This window comes from Centroberyx affinis, unplaced genomic scaffold (assembly GCF_046629955.1).
Source record: "Centroberyx affinis isolate AG114_WGS23_722 - 3 ecotype Tasmania unplaced genomic scaffold, CSIRO-AGI_Caff_v1 ptg002281l_1, whole genome shotgun sequence".
Taxonomy (NCBI): domain Eukaryota; kingdom Metazoa; phylum Chordata; class Actinopteri; order Beryciformes; family Berycidae; genus Centroberyx; species Centroberyx affinis.
In genome coordinates this window covers 12,653-34,455 of record NW_027280559.1, presented here as the reverse complement: position 1 = coordinate 34,455, position 21,803 = coordinate 12,653, and the positions used below count along the sequence as shown (strand labels likewise).

General features: G+C 44.0%; 1 protein-coding gene across 6 annotated transcripts; it reads right to left on the bottom strand.

Annotated features, from left to right (window-relative positions):
• Positions 1-326: 326 nt before the first annotated feature.
• LOC139655489 (AP-2 complex subunit mu-B-like) lies at positions 327-20,687 on the bottom strand. 6 transcript variants are annotated; one of them, XM_071532918.1, is made up of 13 exons: positions 20,546-20,670; positions 18,464-18,615; positions 15,007-15,272; positions 10,730-10,812; positions 10,372-10,377; positions 9,959-10,094; positions 8,432-8,576; positions 7,830-7,844; positions 6,048-6,167; positions 4,732-4,867; positions 3,644-3,741; positions 2,425-2,536; positions 327-2,131 (listed from the first exon to the last, which is right to left on the bottom strand). In XM_071532918.1, the coding sequence occupies exons 2-13, from the start codon at positions 18,535-18,537 to the stop codon at positions 1,997-1,999; spliced, it is 1,326 nt and encodes a 441-aa protein (XP_071389019.1). In that variant the 5' UTR covers positions 18,538-18,615; positions 20,546-20,670; the 3' UTR covers positions 327-1,996. The 6 variants fall into 6 exon arrangements, with proteins under 6 accessions (XP_071389019.1, XP_071389017.1, XP_071389014.1 ...); XM_071532916.1 differs by lacking the exons at positions 7,830-7,844; positions 10,372-10,377 and having other exon boundaries at positions 20,647-20,687; XM_071532913.1 differs by lacking the exons at positions 7,830-7,844; positions 10,372-10,377.
• Positions 20,688-21,803: the final 1,116 nt, after the last annotated feature.

The window sequence follows — 21,803 nt, the reverse complement described above, 5'->3', positions numbered from 1 at the left end:
GGCTGCCGCCAGGAAACTCCCAGTGGAGAGTTTTAGTGTCCCATGAGCCAAGTAGTGTTACTTCTATTAGTATTGATTCAATGGAGAGTTTTAGTGTCCCAGGGTCTGAGTTCTGGGTCAGAGAAATATTCCTGGGGAAACGCTGCTCTACCTTCTCAACTCCTCACATGTAGAAACTGTGGCCACTGGATTAGACACAACACACACACACACACACACACACACACACACACACACACACACACACAGGATGTAGTTTAACTCGTCCCGGTGTTCAGTTCAGGACGACATGTTCTTCTGACAGAATGAAGTGCAGATGTTAAAACAAACGTCTTGGTTTTCACACACACACACACACACACACACACACACACACACACACACACACACAGCAGGAACACATATTCATCATATTCTCCTAACAGTACAGACTCTTATAGCGTTATCTCTCCATCCACACAGACACAAATCTGACTCTTACAGTGTTGATTATGTCTTCTCATCACTGGCCACTTTGGTCACAAAAAACACTAAAAAAACAAAACCATACAACCAGATAGACTCTTCATCATCATCATCATCATCATCATCATCAACAGACTTGCAGTGAGAGTGACGCTGACCCTGACAGACTGGTGGATCTGGGTTCAGCTTCTGACAAATAATCCACTGAACATTAGAGGACAATCCTGCTGTCATTACAGTTCCAGTCTCTTCCCTCTGTCTACATCCAGTTTCTGTCTCCTCCAGTCACTCTGCTGCTGACTCAGCAGTTTTCAACACTGACACTGCGGTGTGAAAGCCAGCCTGAACTGAGCCGCTGTGCTGCTGATAAAAAGCCGTGGATGAGACAGTAAAGCGTTTCTGAGATGAAAACACTGGACTCAGCTCAGTGAAACGAGGAGAAAACAGAGAGTCTGGCTTCATGCGTCCTGTGATGGATTCTCTCGCTCTGTGGAAGTTTGTTTTTCAGACCGGACAAGAAGGAACGAAGGAGGAAAACGAGTCTGAGATCTGAACTCTGCTGACCGTGTGCAGAGACAGGAGCCGGACCGCCGGACCGACTTCAAAAACACCAGGATTCTCCTTTAAGAAGCAAACAGCCCGTCTGTCTCTGTCTCCACACTGTCCACATGTCCTTTGTTTCCAGATGACAGCTGACTTCATCACATGTCCCGTGTTCCTCCAGTCTGACGTGTAGAAACTAATCATGTAATAACTGCTGGATCGTGGAATTACTGGGTAAAATGTAATAATGAATCCCTCTGAATGGGATGAAAATGTAATAAAAGCCGCTGATGTCATAAACTGCTGGATGCTGCAGCAGCTTCCTCAGACTGATACTGCAGAAATTTAAAAACTGACACAATTTATACTGTAATAATTCATCAAAATGTAATAAAACGAGCCTCTTATTGGGTCAAACATGTAATAAAATCTGAAAATGTAATAAGATCTGGTAATATATACTGCTTTGTTACATTAACCACTGATTATTGTCACTTTTGTCACAGTATCTATTACAGTAACAGGTTTTATTACATCTTCAACCCATTTATACAGGCAGTATTACATTTTGACCAAGTATGACATCATCAGTCACAACACAGAGCGCCACCTGCTGGACAAACAGCTCAGTCAGGACACACACACAGATTCATATACTGATATACTGGCAAGTGGAGGAATCCAGTTCTCCTTTAGGCAGAGAGGAAAACCCTGAAGTGGGTCAAGAGGAATGGAAGATTATGGAGGAGAGGGGAGGAGAGAGGAGAGAGGAGAGAGGAGAGAAGAGGAGAGGAGGAGGAGGGAGGAGAGGGGAGGGGAGAGGAGAGGAGGAGGAGGGAGGAGAGGAGAGGAGAGGAGAGGAGAGGAGAGGAGAGGAGAGGAGAGGAGAGGAGAGGAGGTTCAGTTCCCATCAGCCCCTCCGGTCCAGTCTAATCCGGTCCGGTGTGGTCCGGTTGGGTCCGGTCCAGTCAAGTCCGATCCGGTCCGGTCAGCAGCGGGTCTCATAGATGCCGCTGCGGCCGATGTAACGAACCCATTTGATGACATCATGGTCGCTGTAGTTCAGCTTGGGCTCAAACACCTTCAGATACCGAACCTTCAACCCAGAGGGGGCAAAGGGCACCTGGGGGGGGGGGGGGCAGTTACACACTGTACTGTAAAACTGACTGATATATCAGGTTCATATTGTCCTTTTGATAAAATGGATCAGTAGCAGCAGTAGAAGTAGTAGAGAGAGAGAGAGAGAGGGAGAGAGAGAGAGAGAGAGGGTAGAGAGAGAGGGAGGGAGAGAGAGAGAGGGAGGGAGAGAGAGAGAGGGAGAGAGGGTAGAGAGACAGAGAGAGAGAGAGGGAGAGATAGAAAGAGAGAGAGCGAGGGTAGAGAGAGAGAGAGAGAGAGAGTTTGCAGTCAGCTGACCTCAAAGTTCATGGAGATTGGAGGTCTGGCCCACTTCTTCTTGTCGTTGGTTGGCAGCAGCTCAATCTCAGCGCTGATCTGAGACTCCTTCATCCCCGCCATGCGCTTGATCCTACACACACACACACACACACACACACACACACACACACACACACACACACACACAGTCAGCAACACACTCCGAACCCCACCTCTCACACACCCCCACCTCCTAGACACACCTCCTACTTCCTACACACACCTCCTACCTTCCTACACACACCTCCTACCTTCCTAGACACACCTCCTACCTCCTACACACAGCTCCTACCTTCCTACACACACCTCCTACCTTCCTAGACACACCTCCTACCTCCTACACACACCTCCTACCTTCCTACACACACCTCCTACCTTCCTAGACACACCTCCTACACACACCTCCTACCTTCCTACACACACCTCCTACCTCCTACACACACCTACCTTCCTACACACACCTCCTACCTCCTACACACACCTACCTTCCTACACACACCTCCTGCCTCCTACACACACCTCCTACCTTCCTAGACACACCTCCTACACACACCTCCTACCTTCCTACACACACCTCCTACCTCCTACACACACCTCCTACCTTCCTACACACACCTCCTAACTTCCTAGACACACCTCCTACCTCCTACACACCTCCTACCTCCTACACACACACCTCCTACCTTCCTACACACACCTCCTATCTCCTAGACACACCCCCTACATCCTACACACACTTCCTACCTCCTACACACACCTCCTACCTTCCTACACACACCTCCTACCTCCTAGACACACCCCCTACATCCTACACACACCTCCTACCTTCCTACCTCCCACACACACACCTCCTAACACACAGAAACAACATTTTTCCATGTTTTTTGTGCTCTTCCCTAACCCAGCGGAGGTGTAGCGGTCAGATCAGTGTGTTCTGTGTTCTGCTGACTCAGCTGACACTCAGAGGGCGGCTCATCGATCCGTCCGCTCTCATACATAAACATCCACCGCCTCAATGACGACCGCACCGAACCTCACACACACACACACACACACACACACACACACACACACACACCTGTGACTACAACACGACTTCACTGTGACAGCTTGCTGACCTGTCCAGGTGGTTTGAGCTTCATGTGTCCACTCTGCTCTGGTATAAAGTGTTGGATCTGTTCTGAATAAAAACACTCACTTCCAGACGATGGCGTTCTCGCTGGCCTTGTACTTGGCCTTGCCCTTCATGCAGATGACCTGCACCCCGCTGGTGTTGAGGGGGGTGGGGATCCGGACCTGAGGGGAAACGGGGTTCAGCTCGTTACCTTTATCTCACCGACACACAGGCCGGCTGACCGAAATCTGTTTACTGGCTTTTCACTGTCGTCTCTGACATGAAGTCAGAGACGACACAACTTTAACTCTGTGGAACAATACTTAGACTACAGTAGAGCTGCAACGATTAATCGATTAATTGATTAGTTGTCGACTATTAAATTAATCGCCAACTATTTTTATACGTGATTAATCGGTTTGGTCTGTGACAGTAAACTGAATATCTTTGGGTTGTGGACAAAACAAGACATTTGAGGACGTCATCTTGGGCTTTGGGAAACACTGATCCACATTTTTCACCATTTTCTGACATTTTATAGACCAAACAACTAATCCATTAATCGAGAAAATAATCCACAGATTAATCGACAATGAAAATAATCGTTAGTTGCAGCCCTAGACTAGAGCTGGGCGATATGGTTGAAATCAATATCATGATAATCATAAGGATTGTTCTCGATATCCATATATATCACGATATGGTTCATGTATGCAAAATCGCATTAAATAATCAAATTAATGTTCAGTTCATTGAACTGAATGGTGATGTGATGTTAGGTGTGGTGTCAAAACTGAAATTTTCAAATAATATTCCTACCATACCTCATTTTATCAGTTTTTAAGTAAAATTTGCTTGTCATCATCAATTCAGACAGCAGAAATGTGTCACGATATTAAAATATCTTCATATCATCACAATATGATTGTGAACCCATATCTGGGAATATGATTTCCCAGAGCCTCCACCATCTAAACCTGTTCTTCCTACCTGGTTTGTTCATGATGTATTTATTCATTCATGTTGTCCACATAACGCAACAAAAAAAGGACAGAAACCAAATCCACAGCCTCCTGGACGAGTGGAACGTCTTCAGCTCTTCATTTTAAAGTCCAGCGGATTTTGTTTTCTATCTTTCCTTCCTCCATGCGGCTCTGGTGAAGCGGTCTTACCTCGATCTTCTGGGCCAGCAGGGAGTTCTTGAAGTTGGACTTGATGACCACTTTGACCTCCAGCTTGGTCCGCCCCACCTCCCGGACCAGAGGGATGACCCGGAAGGGCAGGATGATGTCTTTGGTGGTGCGGTACCTGAGGACAGACAGGCAGACCGGCTCACTCTCAAGTCATGTTGGACTTTGGGTCGTGTCTCTTCCTCCGTGATAAAACCCCCAAATCAGTGATTCTGTGATCTGTTGCTCCGGTAGAGCAGACTGGAGAATTGTTTGTTTTTCTCTCTCCATTCACTGCCATTGTCTGGAGGAACAGTCTGAAAATCACTTCTAGCACATAAAGGAACGCTGACACAGCAGATTCTGACAAGATATAAAAGAAGTGGAACGCAGAAATCTGGTCGGAGGAAACTTATTAAACTAATAAAATAATATGTTTATGAATAATTAATTACGCTTGTTCAAGAAGATACACAACCCAAGACACTACCAGAGTCACACACAGCTTTAAACAAATACTTCTTACAGACAATTTCTCTCCAAAACACAAACAAATACAGTCTAGACCAGTTGTTCTCAACCTTTTTCATATCAAGGACCCCTAATGTAGTCCACATTAGGGCCACAGACCCTGATTTGATGAGATTTCTTTCCCTCTGATCCAAATCTGAGAATATTTTTACTGTTAGATATGATTTTATCCAGAACCTCATGACTGTCTTTATTGTAGGTAGAGAGATAACACAGTGATGCTATGATCAAAATATCCATTCTTTACATTCTATAATTGTTCTTGTAAATGAAATAATGAAGTTTAACGATTCATCAATTTGCTGGGGACCCCCTGGGATGCCCTCAAGGATCCCTGGTGGTCCCCGGACCCCACGTTGAGAACCACTGCTCTAGACAAGATCAACAGGAAAAAATTGACTAAAAAATGGAGTCTACTGTCTGAAGAGTGCAGATGGGAATCTGATTATTAACATTACTAATTGATTGTGCTTTGCTCATGTTAATGAGATGGATACATGCGAGATATCAAAGTGAATTCTCTAAGTTGCAAGAATACTTTATAATGACACAGGTTGCTTTTCTTTTTTTATTTTATGTCTGTCTATATTATAATTAAAGCTGCATCATAATACATCATCTGTTCGCTCATCTGCTTGTCTCGCAAAATCTGTCTCCGATTTTGACTAAACATGAGGAACGATCAGCCACAGTTTGGTTCCCGATTGATAATGTGCTGATTGGTGCCGAGTGACCTCTGACCTCACGAGACTGTGCTGTAATGTGATTGGTGCTGAGTGACCTCTGACCTCATGAGCTCGTAATCTCCGTCGGGGGGGATGAAGCTGATGCTGCGCTCCGAGTCGAACTTACTGAGACGAACACACTGGTGGAAGGTGCAGTCATCGATCGCTATGGACTGTTTCCCACTGGGGGGGGGGGGGGGAGAGGGGGAGAGAGAGAGAGAGAGAGAGAGAGAGAGAGAGAGAGAGAGGGAGGGAGGGAGAGAGAGAGAGGGAGGGAGGGAGAGAGAGAGGGAGGGAGAGAGGGAGAGAGAGAGAGAGAGGGAGGGAGAGAGAGAGAGGGAGAGAGAGAGAGAGAGAGACAGAGAGAGAGAGAGAGAGGGAGGGAGAGAGAGGGAGGCAGAGAGAGAGAGAGAGGGAGGGAGGGAGAGAGAGAGAGGGAGGGAGAGAGGGAGGAAGAGAGTGAGAGAAACAGAGGGGGCACAGGAAAGAAAGGGAGAAAGCAAAAAGAGAGAGATGAATTACAGAGACAACTGAAACATCTATACCACATTATATGATACATAAATACTATCTGACAGACAGAGCTCGAGTCCCAAGTCAGTCTCAAGTCTTGAGGCTCAAGTCTCAAGTCTAAATGTAGAACAGCAAGTCAAGTCAGAACAAATCAAGAGTCCAGTATGAATTTAATATCTTAAAGAAAACTAAATATCTAGGACTTTTCAATGCAATATGGTTTTAATAGGATAAAAACTTGGTAAGAGCATCATGAGTTTGATTTCTATAATCAGTTTCAGCTTCAATAAATTCAATCATTCCATACAAATTCAGAAAACAGAATTTAAATTCAGTCGTCTGCTGGAACAAATCTCATCACTTTCAATCTAAGTCATTTACACAAACACAAGATCTCAAGTCAAGACTTTAGAAACCTTTTCAAGTCATCAGAGTACAAGTCAGAGTCAAGTCCCAAGTCACCAGAACCCAAGTCAGAGTCAAGTCCCAAGTCACCAGAACCCAAGTCAGAGTCAAGTCCCAAGTCACCAGAACCCAAGTCAAGTCTCAAGTCTTCTCTTCATGTCAAGACTGTGACTGGAGTCCCCACCTCTGTAACTAGAGCAGATAACATGAACACAACATGTAAAAATGCAGAGGGTTTAACACTTCATGGAGCGGATCACATGTGGCACCTTGTGGGCGTGGCCTGTTTGAAACGCTGTTCTGACCGATGGACCAGGACCAGGACCAGGACCGGACACTGATCTGCATTTAACCCTTACTGAACATTTACACTGCAGGAGATCTGCAGGGTCCACAAAGACATTTTGAACTTTTTTCAACGCTACCTGGACTGAACTTCAGAGCAATTTAAAAACCAAAAGAAAAAAGAAAAGCAGCCTGTTTCTGACTGAACAGATAACGAAAGCAGTGAAACTAAAAACAGGCAGACTAAGAAGAAGGACAGCAGGAAATTAAAGAGTCCAGCTGTGTTCAGTAAAGCAGACTCTGTTCTGGATTCAGCTGAGAAACCTGACATCACACGGTGAGAAATAAAACCTTCAGGCTGCCGCTCGCTTCCTAAAGACGGAGATCAGGTTCTGAGATGTGGATCAGTCCGACAAATACTGATGATCAATAACTATAAAGACAGTTGTTTAAAGGATCAATACCTGGTGAACAAAGTAACCCTGCTTTCTGAAACCCAAAACAGACCAAAACATCACAGACAGAGAGACAGACAGACAGACAGACAGGCAGACAGAGAGAGAGAGAGACAGACAGGCAGACAGACAGAGAGACAGACAGACAGACAGACAGACAGACAGAGAGACAGGTGAGGTACTCTACCTTCCTCCTAACTCACTGATGGCAGCAGAAGAGAGGAGAAATCAAATTAAATCACAGTAAAATCAAATGACCTCATCCACACACACACACACACATCCACACACACATCCATCCACACACACACACACATCCACACACACATCCATCCACACACACACACACACATCCATACCCACAACACACATCCATCCACACACACACACACATCCATACACACACACAGGGAGGAAGCTGATCACACTGATTGAAACACCTCAGCTGGATCAGGACTCAGTCGGCCTGGCTGCATCCACACAGGAACTCACACTGAATCCAATTCAAACTATTAAAGCTGCTCTGGTCAATATGTACACTGCTGACACTGCACAGAATTACCTTTAACGAGTTCATAATCCTCCACATAAAGTTACATTTTCAGCATCACATGACCTTAAATCCATCAGCTGTGGAGCAGGACTGGAGCCAACATGGCCGACAGCGGTAAGCTCACAGACCGAGGAACCGCTAGGTATGACTCTGGATTCTGTGGCTGGACTTCACTGTCATGTCTAGCTGGAGGCGTGGTGAGGTGAAGTGAGCTGGGTGCTGCGGTGACCTCTGACCTCTTGCCTGCCTCCTCGGTGCTTCCTCCTTTGCCCTGCTTGTCGATGACGATCTTGTCGTTCATCCCAAATTTACACTCGGGCATCCCGCTCAGGTAGCTCTTCATCACAACACGACCCGACACGTGAGCGCTGAGCACCTGACCTGACACACACACACACACACACACACAAAACACACACACACAGTTACAGCTGATCTCACATCGCCCTCTAGTGGTTCACTGACACCAATTGTGATATAAACTGCAATATAGTATACACACAGACGTTTCAATATTTTAGATTTCTCAGCCAACAAGAACAATTTTTAATAATAAAAAAAAAAACATGCTGCTTAATATTTGTGTGTTTGAAAACAGTGAATGAACACAAGTTTTTGCAATTTAATTCATAGGGCAGAAATTGGGCTGAGCGGCAGAAAACATGTCGGTCCACTCTGAACACCAACCGCTCTGATAAAATAACTGCGGCCTGATTTTGCAGAATAATTGTGCAGCTCTATTCAGCAGGTTAACACACAGATCCAGGAAGAACTTAGCATCAGCAGCAGCAGTTTAACATTCTCACGGGGCTTTCACACCCGAAGCAGCAATGCGCGAGGCAGAGCGTGAGCTGGAAGCTCGGTGCGCTACAGAAACATATTTTCACCGTTCCAGAAGCACTAGCGGGGTCACCAGCAGTTTATAAAACAACTTCAACAGCCTATGGTTAGTCTTCTGTGAATAGTCTGTTTTAAATGGTGTAGACAGATTTACTAATGACATGAATAATGTGCTAAATTAACGCTTTAGGTCTTAACTGATAGTAAGCCCGGTGAGACAGCCTGTTGTTCCTGTACATGTTCTTTATATCCGTCTTTCTTTCTTTGTTTCCTCTGACTTTGCACAGTAGTCAGTATGTGTCCAAATATTCAATATAATATTCAGTATGTGTCCAAAACAACACACACTGTAATATGGCGCTATAGCAATCAACCATCTAAAAATTCAAAAATTCATTTAAAATCAGCCATCTGTGCTACAGGTGTGCAGAGAGGATACAGGTCTATATGAGAGGAATCTGTAGCTCACTGACATCTAGTGGTAGTCATAGTAGAAGTAATAGTATTAGTATTAATAGTAGTAGTAGTAATAGTAGTAATAGTGATAGTAGTAGTGTTAGTAGCAGCAGTAGTAGCAGTAGTATTAGCAGTAGCAGTAGTAGTAGTAGTAGTAGCAGTAGTAGTATTAGTAGCAGTAGTAGTATTAGCAGTAGCAGTATTAGTAGTATTAGCAGTAGTAGTATTAGCAGTAGCAGTATTAGTAGCAGTAGCAGTAGTAGTATTAGCAGTAGTAGTAGTAGTAGCAGCAGTATTAGCAGTAGTAGTAGTAGTATTAGCAGTAGCAGTATTAGTAGCAGTAGCAGTAGTAGTATTAGCAGTAGTAGTAGTAGTAGCAGCAGTATTAGCAGTGGCAGTAGTAGTATTAGCAGTAGTAGTAGCAGCAGTATTAGCAGTAGTAGTAGTAGTATTAGCAGTAGTACTACCTTGTGGTGACATCAGCAGGTTGACGCTCTCCAGGACGTCCAGGAAGAGTTCATTTCGTCTGTATTTGATGCCTTCTCTCCTCCAGCCGATCTGACCGGTCACCTGACTGGTGATCTGGGACTGCTCCTCCTTCGTCTGAGGAGGAGGAAGAGGAGGAGGAGGCAGAGGAGGAGGAGGAAGAAGAGGAGGAAGAGGAGGAGAGACAAGAGAGGAGGAGGAGAAAGAGGAGGCGAGAGGAGGAAGAATCATCATTGTATCTTCTCTTGCCAAGACAATCACAGCTGGCCAACATGTACACAGCAGCACTATAGAGCAGTGTTCACATTACAGTCACAGGAAGCAGCATTATTTACACTTGTTTTTAAATCACTATACTTGTTAATTCATCGCTGTAAATAAGACTGAAACTCACATGGTGCTGCAGGAGGATCAGACCAGGAGAGGAGAGAACAGAAGAGACACATTATGAAGTTATCACCAGACATGATAATTATCTTCTGATCACTTCCTGTGTCTAACAGCTGGAGCCTGTCAGCTGACCTATGACCTCTGTCCTCACTGTGTTACACTGAAAACTTAAAACCCCACTGCAGAGTTTCATAAATACATAGATGTCAATGTGAAAATACTGTAAGTAGTCTTTTCTTAATTCTTGTGAAACATTTGTGCAGATACATGGTTTTTATCTGTCAGCAGCAATGTGCCATTCCTTTCTAAATTATATTTTAAAAAAATCAATCAACCAATCAGTGAGTGAGTGTGAGTCCTACCTGGCTCTTGATGCCTTGCTGAGTGATGAAGGTTTTCAGAGCTCCAGTCTCTGAGTTCTGGGGGTAGCCAAAGTCCAGGATCTCTACAGGAAAACAAGTTACACCGTCACAACAACCAACCTGATAACAACAACCAACCTGACAACAACAACCAACCTGACAACAACCACCAACCTGACAACAACCTACCTTACAACAACAACCAACCTGACAACAACCACCAACCTGACAACAACCAACCTTACAACAACAACCAACCTGACAACAACCACCAACCTGACAACAACCAACCTTACAACAACCACCAACCTGACAACAACAACCAACCTGACAACAACCAACCTTACAACAACCAACCTGACAACAACCAACCTTACAACAACCACCAACCTGACAACAACCAACCTGAAAACAACCAACCTAAAAACAACCAACCTGACAACAACCAACCTGACAATAACCAAACTGACAACCAACCTGACAACAACCAACCTGACAACAACCAACCTTACAACAACAACCAACCTGACAACAACCAACCTTACAACAACCAACCTGACAACCAACCTGACAACCAACCTGACAACAACCAACCTGACAATAACCAAACTGACAACCAACCTGACAACAACCAACCTTACAACAACCAACCTGACAACAACCAACCTGACAACAACCAACCTGACAACAACCAACCTGACAACCCTAACCCTAAACCCTAACCCTAACCCTAACCCTAACCAAACCCTAACCTGACAACAACCAACCTTACAACAACCAACCTGACAACAACCAACCTGACAACAACCAACCTGACAACCAACCTTACAACAACCAACCTGACAACCAACCTGACAACCAACCTGACAACAACCAACCTGACAACAACCAACCTTACAACAACCACCAACCTGACAACAACCAACCTGAAAACAACCAACCTGACAACAACCAACCTGACAACAACCAACCTGACAACAACCAACCTTACAACAACCAACCTTACAACAACAACCAACCTGACAACAACCAACCTTACAACAACCAACCTGACAACCAACCTGACAACAACCAACCTGACAATAACCAAACTGACAACCAACCTGACAACAACAACCTTACAACAACCAACCTGACAACCAACTTGACAACAACCAACCTGACAACCAACCTGACAACAATAACCAACCTGACAACCACCAACCTAACAACAACCAACCTGACAACAACCACCAACCTGACAACAAAAACCAACCTGACAACAACCAACCTGACAACAACCACCAACCTGACAACAAAAACCAACCTGACAACAACCAACCTGACAACAACAACCAACCTGACAACAAAAACCAACCTGACAACAACCAACCTGACAACAACCAACCTGACAACAAAAACCAACCTGACAACCACCAACCTGACAACAACCACCAACCTGACAACAACCAACCTGACAACAAAAACCAACCTGACAACAACCACCAACCTGACAACAACCACCAACCTGACAACAACCACCAACCTAACAACCAACCTGACAACAACCACCAACCTGACAACAAAAACCAACCTGACAACAACCACCAACCTGACAACAAAAACCAACCTGACAACAACCACCAACCTGACAACAACCACCAACCTGACAACAACCAACCTGACAACAATAACCAACCTGACAACAACCACCAACCTAACAACCAACCTGACAACAACCACCAACCTAACAACCAACCTGACAACAACCACCAACCTGACAACAAAAACCAACCTGACAACAACCACCAACCTGACAACAACCACCAACCTGACAACAACCAACCTGACAACAATAACCAACCTGACAACAACCACCAACCTGACAACAACCACCAACCTGACAACAACCAACCTGACAACAACCAACCTGACAACAATAACCAACCTGACAACAACCACCAACCTGACAACAACCACCAACCTGACAACAACCAACCTGACAACAATAACCAACCTGACAACAACCACCAACCTAACAACCAACCTGACAACCACCACTAACCTGACAACAAAAACCAACCTGACAACAACCACCAACCTGACAACAAAAACCAACCTGACAACAACCACCAACCTGACAACAAAAACCAACCTGACCTGTTCTTACTTCTCCACATTGATCAGAATGGCGATGATGCTGTAAAAAGGCTGCACCTACAAAGTGCTACAAGTGCAAAACCTGATTCAATTTCAATGGACAAAACAATAAATAAACATTTTCTGTGGTTGTTTTCTCTGTGTTCTAATACTTGATGTGAGATGTGTTTGGTGTAAATAATTAGCCGTTACCTTTTCACAGTTATCAAACAACAGCATGATCATTAAAAAAAATGTTTAAGTCCCAAAATGCAACACTCTGCCTACGATGACTTTCCCCTTGAGGGACAATAAAGTCTATCCTATCTCATCTTATGACTCCTCTCTTGAATGGAAGTTTGCTAGCTTGTTAGCATTTTGTGAGTTCCAGATAATTAAATTATAATGATCATCAGTTGCTTGACAGCTGTGAAAAGGTTTTGGGCGATAAATAACACCAAATACATTTCACATCAATTATTGGAACCAAACCACACAAAATGCTGATTTTTTTGTTTTGCCCATAGAAATTGAATAGGGTTTCGCACTTTGTAGGCGTGGCCCATTGGAAACGTCACAACATTCTTATCTATGAGCTTGTATATTTGCTACTTATACTTGATAAACCAGTAGCCGTCTGTAAATCTTGTCATGTGAATAGTTAATGCAGCACATCTACACACTGTGCACATCTGCTGTGTGAATCTGATAAAGTGAATATCCAGAGACACACTGTGCTCTCTCACTGGACTGTCTGTCAACTGAAGGCTTCTGTCAATTACTTCCATTAACATCACAAAGACATTCAATCTTTAATATTGTTTTATTTTATTCTACTCTTTTATTTGTTCTCTTCTCCTGCAGTGACCCCCCCCCCCCCACACACACAGTGACATGGACCATCAGCGGGACGACTCCTGCCAGCGCTGTATTTTCTTTAGGTTTTGATTTTCTCATCCAAGCTTACAAAAATCAAAACCTAAAAAAACCACAGCAGGGCAGAGCAGCTGGAGGACGACGGCTTCAGGACGCAGGGAGGCACACACTTCCTGTTGTGTTTACAGGTCGTCATCATCATCATCATCATCAAGTTAAGAACAAGACAATCATATTTGTTTCCCAAAAAAAAAACTAGATATTATCCCTTTCAGAAGTGACTCTTTCTCTTACAAAAATGGCCGACTAACTACATGATAATATTTATTTTATTTTCTTTCTTTTTCTTTTTCTGGTTGAGATACTGAGACACTTTTACAGACTGGACCTTAAAAATTTTAGAAACTCAAGGATGACCATCAGATTATGATTGTTTTCCCTATACCATTTTGAATATGAACACTGCATTCATCTTAATTTGATGAGCCTCAGGTCTTAACACCTCGTACACAGCTGACGTACGTTAGTTCTGTTGACTCCGCCCGAAACCATCAGTCGGTCGGTGGAGGAGCACAAACCCAACGCCCCCTTGCGGACAGCGGATCCGTCCACAATGGAGTGACGGATACTTTGAATTTTCAACCGGAAGTCATGGTTGGCATAGCAACTAGTAAACAATGTATGTTTTCAATAAATTAATCTTTTATAACATATATATTTTATTATTTGACTTTTTACTAAAAACGTTGATGACAGGTAGCATAAATAAAATATTGTTACGTTCAATGAAAATATGTTCTCACTCGTTGCAGTGGTAGTTTAGGTCTAAATAACCAGCCTTAAAACAGATTACTTTTTGTAGCTCGCTAGCTAGCCAGCTAGCCTTAGCTCTAGGTAGCTAGTGCTGGCTTGTAAGCCCAAACAAGACTTTGAAATCTGAATGACTTTGAATTGTGTACGAGCCGCTGCTCCATCTTCCATCAAGACACAGTGTGCAGTACCAACCGCTGGGTGGAGAGACTGCGTTGAGAATTACGGAAGGTCAGATGGGTGGATGCATTGTGTGCGAGGCGTAACATTCACAATATAACTATTTATATGACAAAATCTTTATCTGCAATATTTGCAAGGTGGGAAATTGCCACTTTGGCAGGAAACTGACCGTCATTTGGACTCCTATTCTAAAACAGTGAAGCTGTCTGGTGGATTCTGGATCCCACCTTCCACTGTGGAAGCTGAACTGAAACGCTTCCTGCCCTGAACATCTTAAACTCTTCCTTTACCGTCCAGCAGCTCGTAGATGAGGACGAAGTTGTTCTTGATGTTCTCCTCGCTGATCTTTCCGAAGTAGGCGGTCATGACGTCACACATCTTGTAGAGGAACTCGAACACCATGGCGGCGTTGACGTTCTGCTTGGTGACGGCCGCCAGCCAGATGTTGGAGCGCTTGACGTGGAAGAAGCTGGTCCGGGCGATGTTGGTGACCGGAGAGCGGACCTGCTGCCGGGCGTGGATGACGTTAACGCGAAACGCATCCACCGCATTTCGCCTAGAAAAGAGAGGCATGGAGGGTGGAGGTTTGATATTGTCAAAACCAGTTTCTATTACTCTCCAAACCTGTATGGGAGTCCTGATTATGTCTGCCCAGTGCAGCTCTAAAAGCCAGGGCTAGGAGGAACAATTAGGTTATTTCATAATTTCTCTGGTGGCATTTTGGCCCAGTGGTTAGTCCATCCCAGACCAGAGGAAAGGTCACAAGTTCGATCCCTGTAACGAGCCAATCCATCAACAGCAGCGTGTCCTGCCGAAGTGTCCGTGAGCAAGACACTGAACCCATACTGGCAAACTGACTTCATTTACAACTGGTTTGAAAGACAGAAATCTCAGCAGCTGAAGCAATGGATGAGTCACTGGTATTGATCAATAATCCTAACAACCCCACAGCTATACAGAAAAACCTGAGTTATTGCCCCTTTAATACTTCACCCTTCCTTATGGATGGATTAATTAATTAGGCTAAAGACTGAAGAGCCTGTTTATCCTCTATATGTGTGTGAGGGACACTGATATGGAACCAGGCTCAACATTATCCAACGTTCCTCGGCAGCCATGTTAGGAAACTGCCATATCACCCTGGGAAGTCTCCTTTCTACCGACCGTAATTCTGTAACGCTGCAGGGCTCATCACTATGCTGCTGTTGCCTAGCAACAAGCTCTCTGCATTACAGCGTTTATAAGATTGACGCTGCAGCATCTCGCCCTCACCAGGTTTCTGCAGGTTTCAGAAAGACAAATTTAAGACTTTTTAAGGCCTTTCCAATGCTGCCTGGGGTTGAATTTGAGAGTAACTTAAAAACTGAACAGCTGATGACAGCAGTGACGCTATAGACAGGCAGAATAAGAAAAAGGACAGCAGGAAATTAAAGAGACATGAAGTCCAACTGTGTTGCTGCTGCATTGCATGCTGGTCTCTCTCCTGCTCCTGTGGTGGAGAAACTGGTCTCTCTCTCCTCTCTCCTCTGATGGATCTCTCCCTGTGTGATTGTTGAACGTCTCTCGGTGCAAAATGGCGGCTCTAGAAAGAAGCCCTCGCTCTTTGATTCTGAGGGACTGACACCAAAACCTGACGTTTACCGCTGAGGTTTTACATCCTGAAACATTTTCTCATATCAAACTCCACTGGAGCTGCTGGAAACATCTGGAGGTGACATCACCTCGTCTACGATTGGCCGGTTAACTACTGGATGGAGCCAGGAATGTAAAGTTCATCACCAGTAGCTGTTTTAACAGAGTTAGAGTGTTTTAGGGGGTATTTTCCCATTAATTTGGGCAAATTTATTTTAAGACATTTTGAGACCTTTTAAGAACTGGATATCCTGTTCATCCACAGCTTTAGACAAGGTTCACCATGTCGAGTCCAGCAGACTGTTTCCACTCTGCTTCTCTCTGTCTGTCTCATTACATTTCACACTTCCCTCAACTAGCTGACATTTTTACTAGAGATGCACCGATTGCAATTTTCTTGGCCGATTCCGATTTCCGATTTTTTAAAAGTCTGACCTGCCGATTCCGATTTTGGCCGATTCCGATTTTCTTTCTAAGAACTATAATTGACAGCACACACAAACATTTTTGTAACTTTTCTTTAATTGAAAATTAAAATTCAATTGTATGTTCATAATAAAACATTGACTATTAATAACTTACATTTTCTCCAAAACTGCACCAGGTTACAGGACCTTCTCTCACTCTCACTCAAACAAATCTCAAAATAAAAAAGTGCTCCAGGTTACTGGACAGAGCTTTTTTGAACAAATAAAATCCAAATGAAAATGAATTGCAGTATATCCCACTTAATACTTTCCCGAAAGAAAACAGGTGCAACAGATCTATATAACAACACACGGACTATTACTATTATGGACTATTATACAACAGGTAGTTCCGACCAAGCAATCTGATTGATCAACTAGACATTTAGAACGTGATCAAATCAGCATGACAGCACACCTAGCCGTGCTCATCACTAAATATTACTCCGCCATATTATCATACAATATATTTAAATATAACGCTACGCTAACTCTGTTCAGCCTTGATGTTACCAGACGCTCTGCCATCCATCAGCTGTGCCGGTGAGTCGGTGACACGGCGCTACTAGCTTAAAAATACATGTGAAGTTCGCGGAGATAGTAGCTAAATCTGTCCATGGAAAAATTATTTTTTTCAGCAGATATCTTAGTTACAACAAGATTGAGCTAGCGAGGCAGTTTTGTGTTTATATGTGTGGTATTTATTCAGTTTGGGAAATCCCGCGATCTCTAGAAAGCATTAACTGTTAGCTCAAGTTGGCTGGCTGACTCAACAGGGACTAGAAATCGTCTCTGTTGCTAGGTCGTTACTAAGGCTCCGCCTACTTGCTGGAGTAGTAAACTAGGTTCCATTACATAGGAGTCTACTGACGTGACTGATTGTTTTCCAGTTATTAGTCAGACCTCATGTATTTCCAGGGAAACGGAGATAACACTAGCAAAACGTTTTTTATTTTGAGAGCGAATTGCCCCACGATATGAATACATTTTGTTTGTATCTTTTATTTTGTTGGTAACTGTTGTATAATCGCAATATTACACCCGAGGGTGTGCGTTACCGTCATTATTGGCACGACAGTGATGCGGTCCGTAAGCGTAATTACAGCGGAGTTTTTACTGTTGTCTTAAATTTGACCGGCACAGAATCGGATATATGAGACTGATCGGCCGGTCACCGGTCATGGCCGATCAGCTGAAAACCGGCCGATTCTGGTCACCGGCCGATCGATCGGTGCATCTCTAATTTTTACCCAGACTCCCACTGAGTCAGCAGTCAGGGGTCAGGGGTCAGGGTTCAGTGTCTTGTGGCTGTCAATGGACACGTCTACTTTAGTGGGAGTCAAACCTGTGACCCTTAGCTTACAGGCTCGTCTCTCTGACCGCCGGGCCTCCTGCTGCCCTGCCTGCAGAAAATCACAATAGAAAATTTCCCAATAGAAAACTTCCCTTTATGTGATTTGGACCATTTCTGTTGGTGCTGTCTGTTGTCTGTCTGTATGTTTCCTCTCTGGTTTGTTTGATGTCACTGACACTGCCTGGCTGAATAAAGGAAGGTCGCCGGTTCGAATCCCCGGACCGACTGGGACAACGTGAATGGAGGAGTGAACAAGCGTCTCTTTCTCTCCTCTCTCCGGCCTCCAGCACTCACCCGATGTCGTCCCGGTAAACCCTGGAGATCAACACCTCCCCCTTGTGGTTGTAGATGAACAGTCCTCCGATCATGATGGACGCCTGTCAGTCAGTCAGTCACTCACTCAGTCTGTCAGTCAGTCAGTCAGTGCTGCCCATGATGAAGAGGTACTGCAGGAGAGAGAGGAAGAGGAGAACAGAAGAGTTCATGGCGTTCCAGCAGGCGGATGTAGAAATCACGCTGCCTCATAGAAACTGACTGCAGACCTTTTCTGAATCTTTAAATTCAGTTAACATCAAAACCAGCTGACTAGTCCTTCATGAGGATGTGCATTTATTTTGTTGTTGTAGGGTGTTTTTTTTCTAGGCTACTTTGTAATTTTCTGTAAGACTGCATTTGATTTTTTTTTTTTACATCGAACAAAGGCTCGACACTCATTTTTTTTAATGGTTAATATTAGTTATTTTTTCAAGTCATTTTGCAAATTGCATTTTGTATACACTGACTAGCCAATTTGTTGTTCAGACCACCGACCGACTAGTCATCCATGAAAAAAACTTTTGCACATCCACAGCACACACAACAGTGACTGACTTAACTAAAGGATCAGCTTGCCTTGATATTCGTAAGACCTTCTATCAAAAAGCCTATCAATTTTTCGAAATTGAAATTGTCATTTTATTGAAATGACAGGTGTATGTGTGTGTTTTTGACCATGACCAAATTTTATCAAAAGTGTTGAGGAATATTCACACTAACAAAACTGAATTTCTCCTTCTGAGTGATGAATCCTGTCAATCACCCAGTTTTGAAGTTGATAGTGTTGAATTTTGTTGAACAGCTACAGCCATTCAGATCTAATGAGGCATTTTCACATCATAAACTGATCTTAAACTAGCTGGCAGGGCTGCAGAGTGACCAACACAAGTAATGACAACCTAAACATCTGGATTTCTAACCTCAGGTCACAGCATTTGAACTCTAGTGTCAATTACTGATAAGCGTTTAAACTCGACTGCTGTCAGACCAATGTCAACTACAAAACCCAGTCTGCAGTCTGGGAATATACTGTAATGACAAACAGTTAAATCCACATAATCGTCGGCTAAACAGTCAACCGGCCAAGTCAATGAGAGCTAATTAAGGGTTAATTAAGCCATCATCCAGTCACGACGACCCCCTTTACTTTATATGGCTACACACAAATATCTTCGTGTTGTTCATTAGCTCGGCTAGCTGTCAGTGAGACCGTTCATTTAAACTGATCTATCCATTTACGGCTAGCTAGCATATTAGCTTAGCTTCTGTTATCACTGTGGCTGCCTTGTCAATGCATCACACGTATGGTTAGTTCCGTTTGTACAATGAATTGTTTCTAAACCAAGAATGCTAACCACAACTAAGAAGCATGAATGTAATAAAAGCTACTCTTCGGAGGAGGAATCAGCTCTTGCTCGCTAGCTAGTAGCCGCGATACGTTCCGTTCTCTAATGTATGGAGAGAAGGCAAAAGCTAAAATCCATTTAAATAATCTGACAGTTTTACGTGGCTTTGCCAATTCGCGTAAATACATTCTTCTTATAACATGATTTTAGACCTTTTACGGGACCGTAGGATCTTCTGTAAAATTCGGCATTCATTTGATCCATCAAAGCAGCAGATGTTCCGACAAAATTTCAGTTTTTACAACCGGTTCACACTCTTCTCTACCGCCCACCACGGTGTACCTTTAACGTTATCCTGGTGGAAGAAGACTGTCGGAATAACCGTCGAACCAATTCTAAAAGTTCAAATTGTATTGAAGTAACGGCCGTTCGGTGGGTTGTCTGTGTGCCGAACTGAAGGGAGGCTCCTATGGACTCGGAAAATGTCTTGAGTCACGTTCTAAAAAGTATGTACCTTTGCCGATGAACAAGGCAACATTAAAAATCCAGTTTTGAATGGCTTATCGTCTACTCCATTCATGACAACGGCACGTATCGGGGCTAGCTAGCAACACCTGCTAACGTTACTGCAGCAGACGCTGACGACTCGTCGCTCGGTCGCGGTCAAATCTGTACTGCGCCGCAGACAGTCTGTTGTTATCCGCCTGTCTCTTACCCGCTCCGCAGAATGACAGCTTCTGTTTTAACTGTCTGGAAGTGAACCACACGCCCTGCTGACACGTCAAGAGGACATTTGAACGTCAAGACCAGACTCACTTGTCTCCTCCGGTCGGAGGCAAGATGTCGGCGGCTGGAGCAGACCGTCAGCTGACAGCAGCCCGGGCCGCGTCCCATTCAGAAAACTACCGTCCTCCGCCCAGGCTCCTGTCGCACTACACATCATTTAACTAATCACACATCTGTAAATAAGTAGTTTGACGCTGATGTAGTCATGCAGGTTAAATATTGACACCGATGCGGCCAGTGCCTCCCCTGCTCTGACCGTTCCCAGCCGGTAAAGTCAGACGCGAGGCAGCAGCAGTGTGGATGGGTCCGGCAGAGGAAGCAGTCACCTCTGCCTCCTGAATCCTGATCCTCACATCAGGCTGTCTGCGCCCTGCACGGCCTGCTGCGGCCAGGCTGCCACAATACAGCGCTTTTCTTAATATTTACATATTCATCTCATTCGCATCCATCTCATTAGTGTTTTTATTTTTCACTTATACTGCATGTTTCTCGTTTTAAATACATTTTCATATCCTGTTATTTTTCCTTGATGTTTCTTGCTGCCTGCATGCTGCACACCCTCATACTGCTGTATACTTCTTAATACATTTCATAATTCTCATTTATTCAATCTACTTGTTGAAATTGTGGGTTGTGTATGACTACACTACACCCATTCACTCTATTGTTATTAATATTCTATTTTTCTTTGCTGTTTCCTTTCAGTATTTGCTGCTTAAACAACCATAGTTCCCCACAAGGATCAATAGTTTTAAGATTCTTTTGATTCATTACCTATAAGGCACTGAACAGTCTGGCCCCGTCATGCATCTGGGAATTATTGATCCTCCACAAAGCTGCAAGGTCTCTTAGATCTTCTGGCCGGCCCAAACTTATGAAATATGAAACAGTAAACTGAGCTTGTTTCAAACTGTGAGAGTTTCCAGCCTGATTTCAGCGTTGTGATGCAGATTGTTGCTCCTCCTTCACCTTTAATGACTGAATCAGAGGCTCCAGCTGTTTTCTCTGCTGTTTGGATTTGAATGGGAGTGAATGAGCCGAGGGGTTTGGAAACACTGATTTAAAAATATCTTTAATGGTGGAGCAGCAGGTAGAAACTGTCAGATTTAATATGAAAGGGATGAAAAACCCTAAAAAATGAGCAAAAACCTGAAATCAGGCTGAAATTGTCCTGTAGGAGCAGGCAG

Excerpts from the sequence above, each read along its gene's own strand:
- LOC139655489 (XM_071532918.1), bottom strand. The coding sequence starts at position 18,537 with ATGATCGGAGGACTGTTCATCTACAACCACAAGGGGGAGGTGTTGATC. Across the intron at positions 4,868-6,047 it reads GGAGATTACGAGCTCATGAG|GTACCGCACCACCAAAGACA; the intron begins GTCAGAGGTCAC and ends GTCTGTCCTCAG. Across the intron at positions 3,742-4,731 it reads TGCTGGCCCAGAAGATCGAG|GTCCGGATCCCCACCCCCCT; the intron begins GTAAGACCGCTT and ends GTTTCCCCTCAG.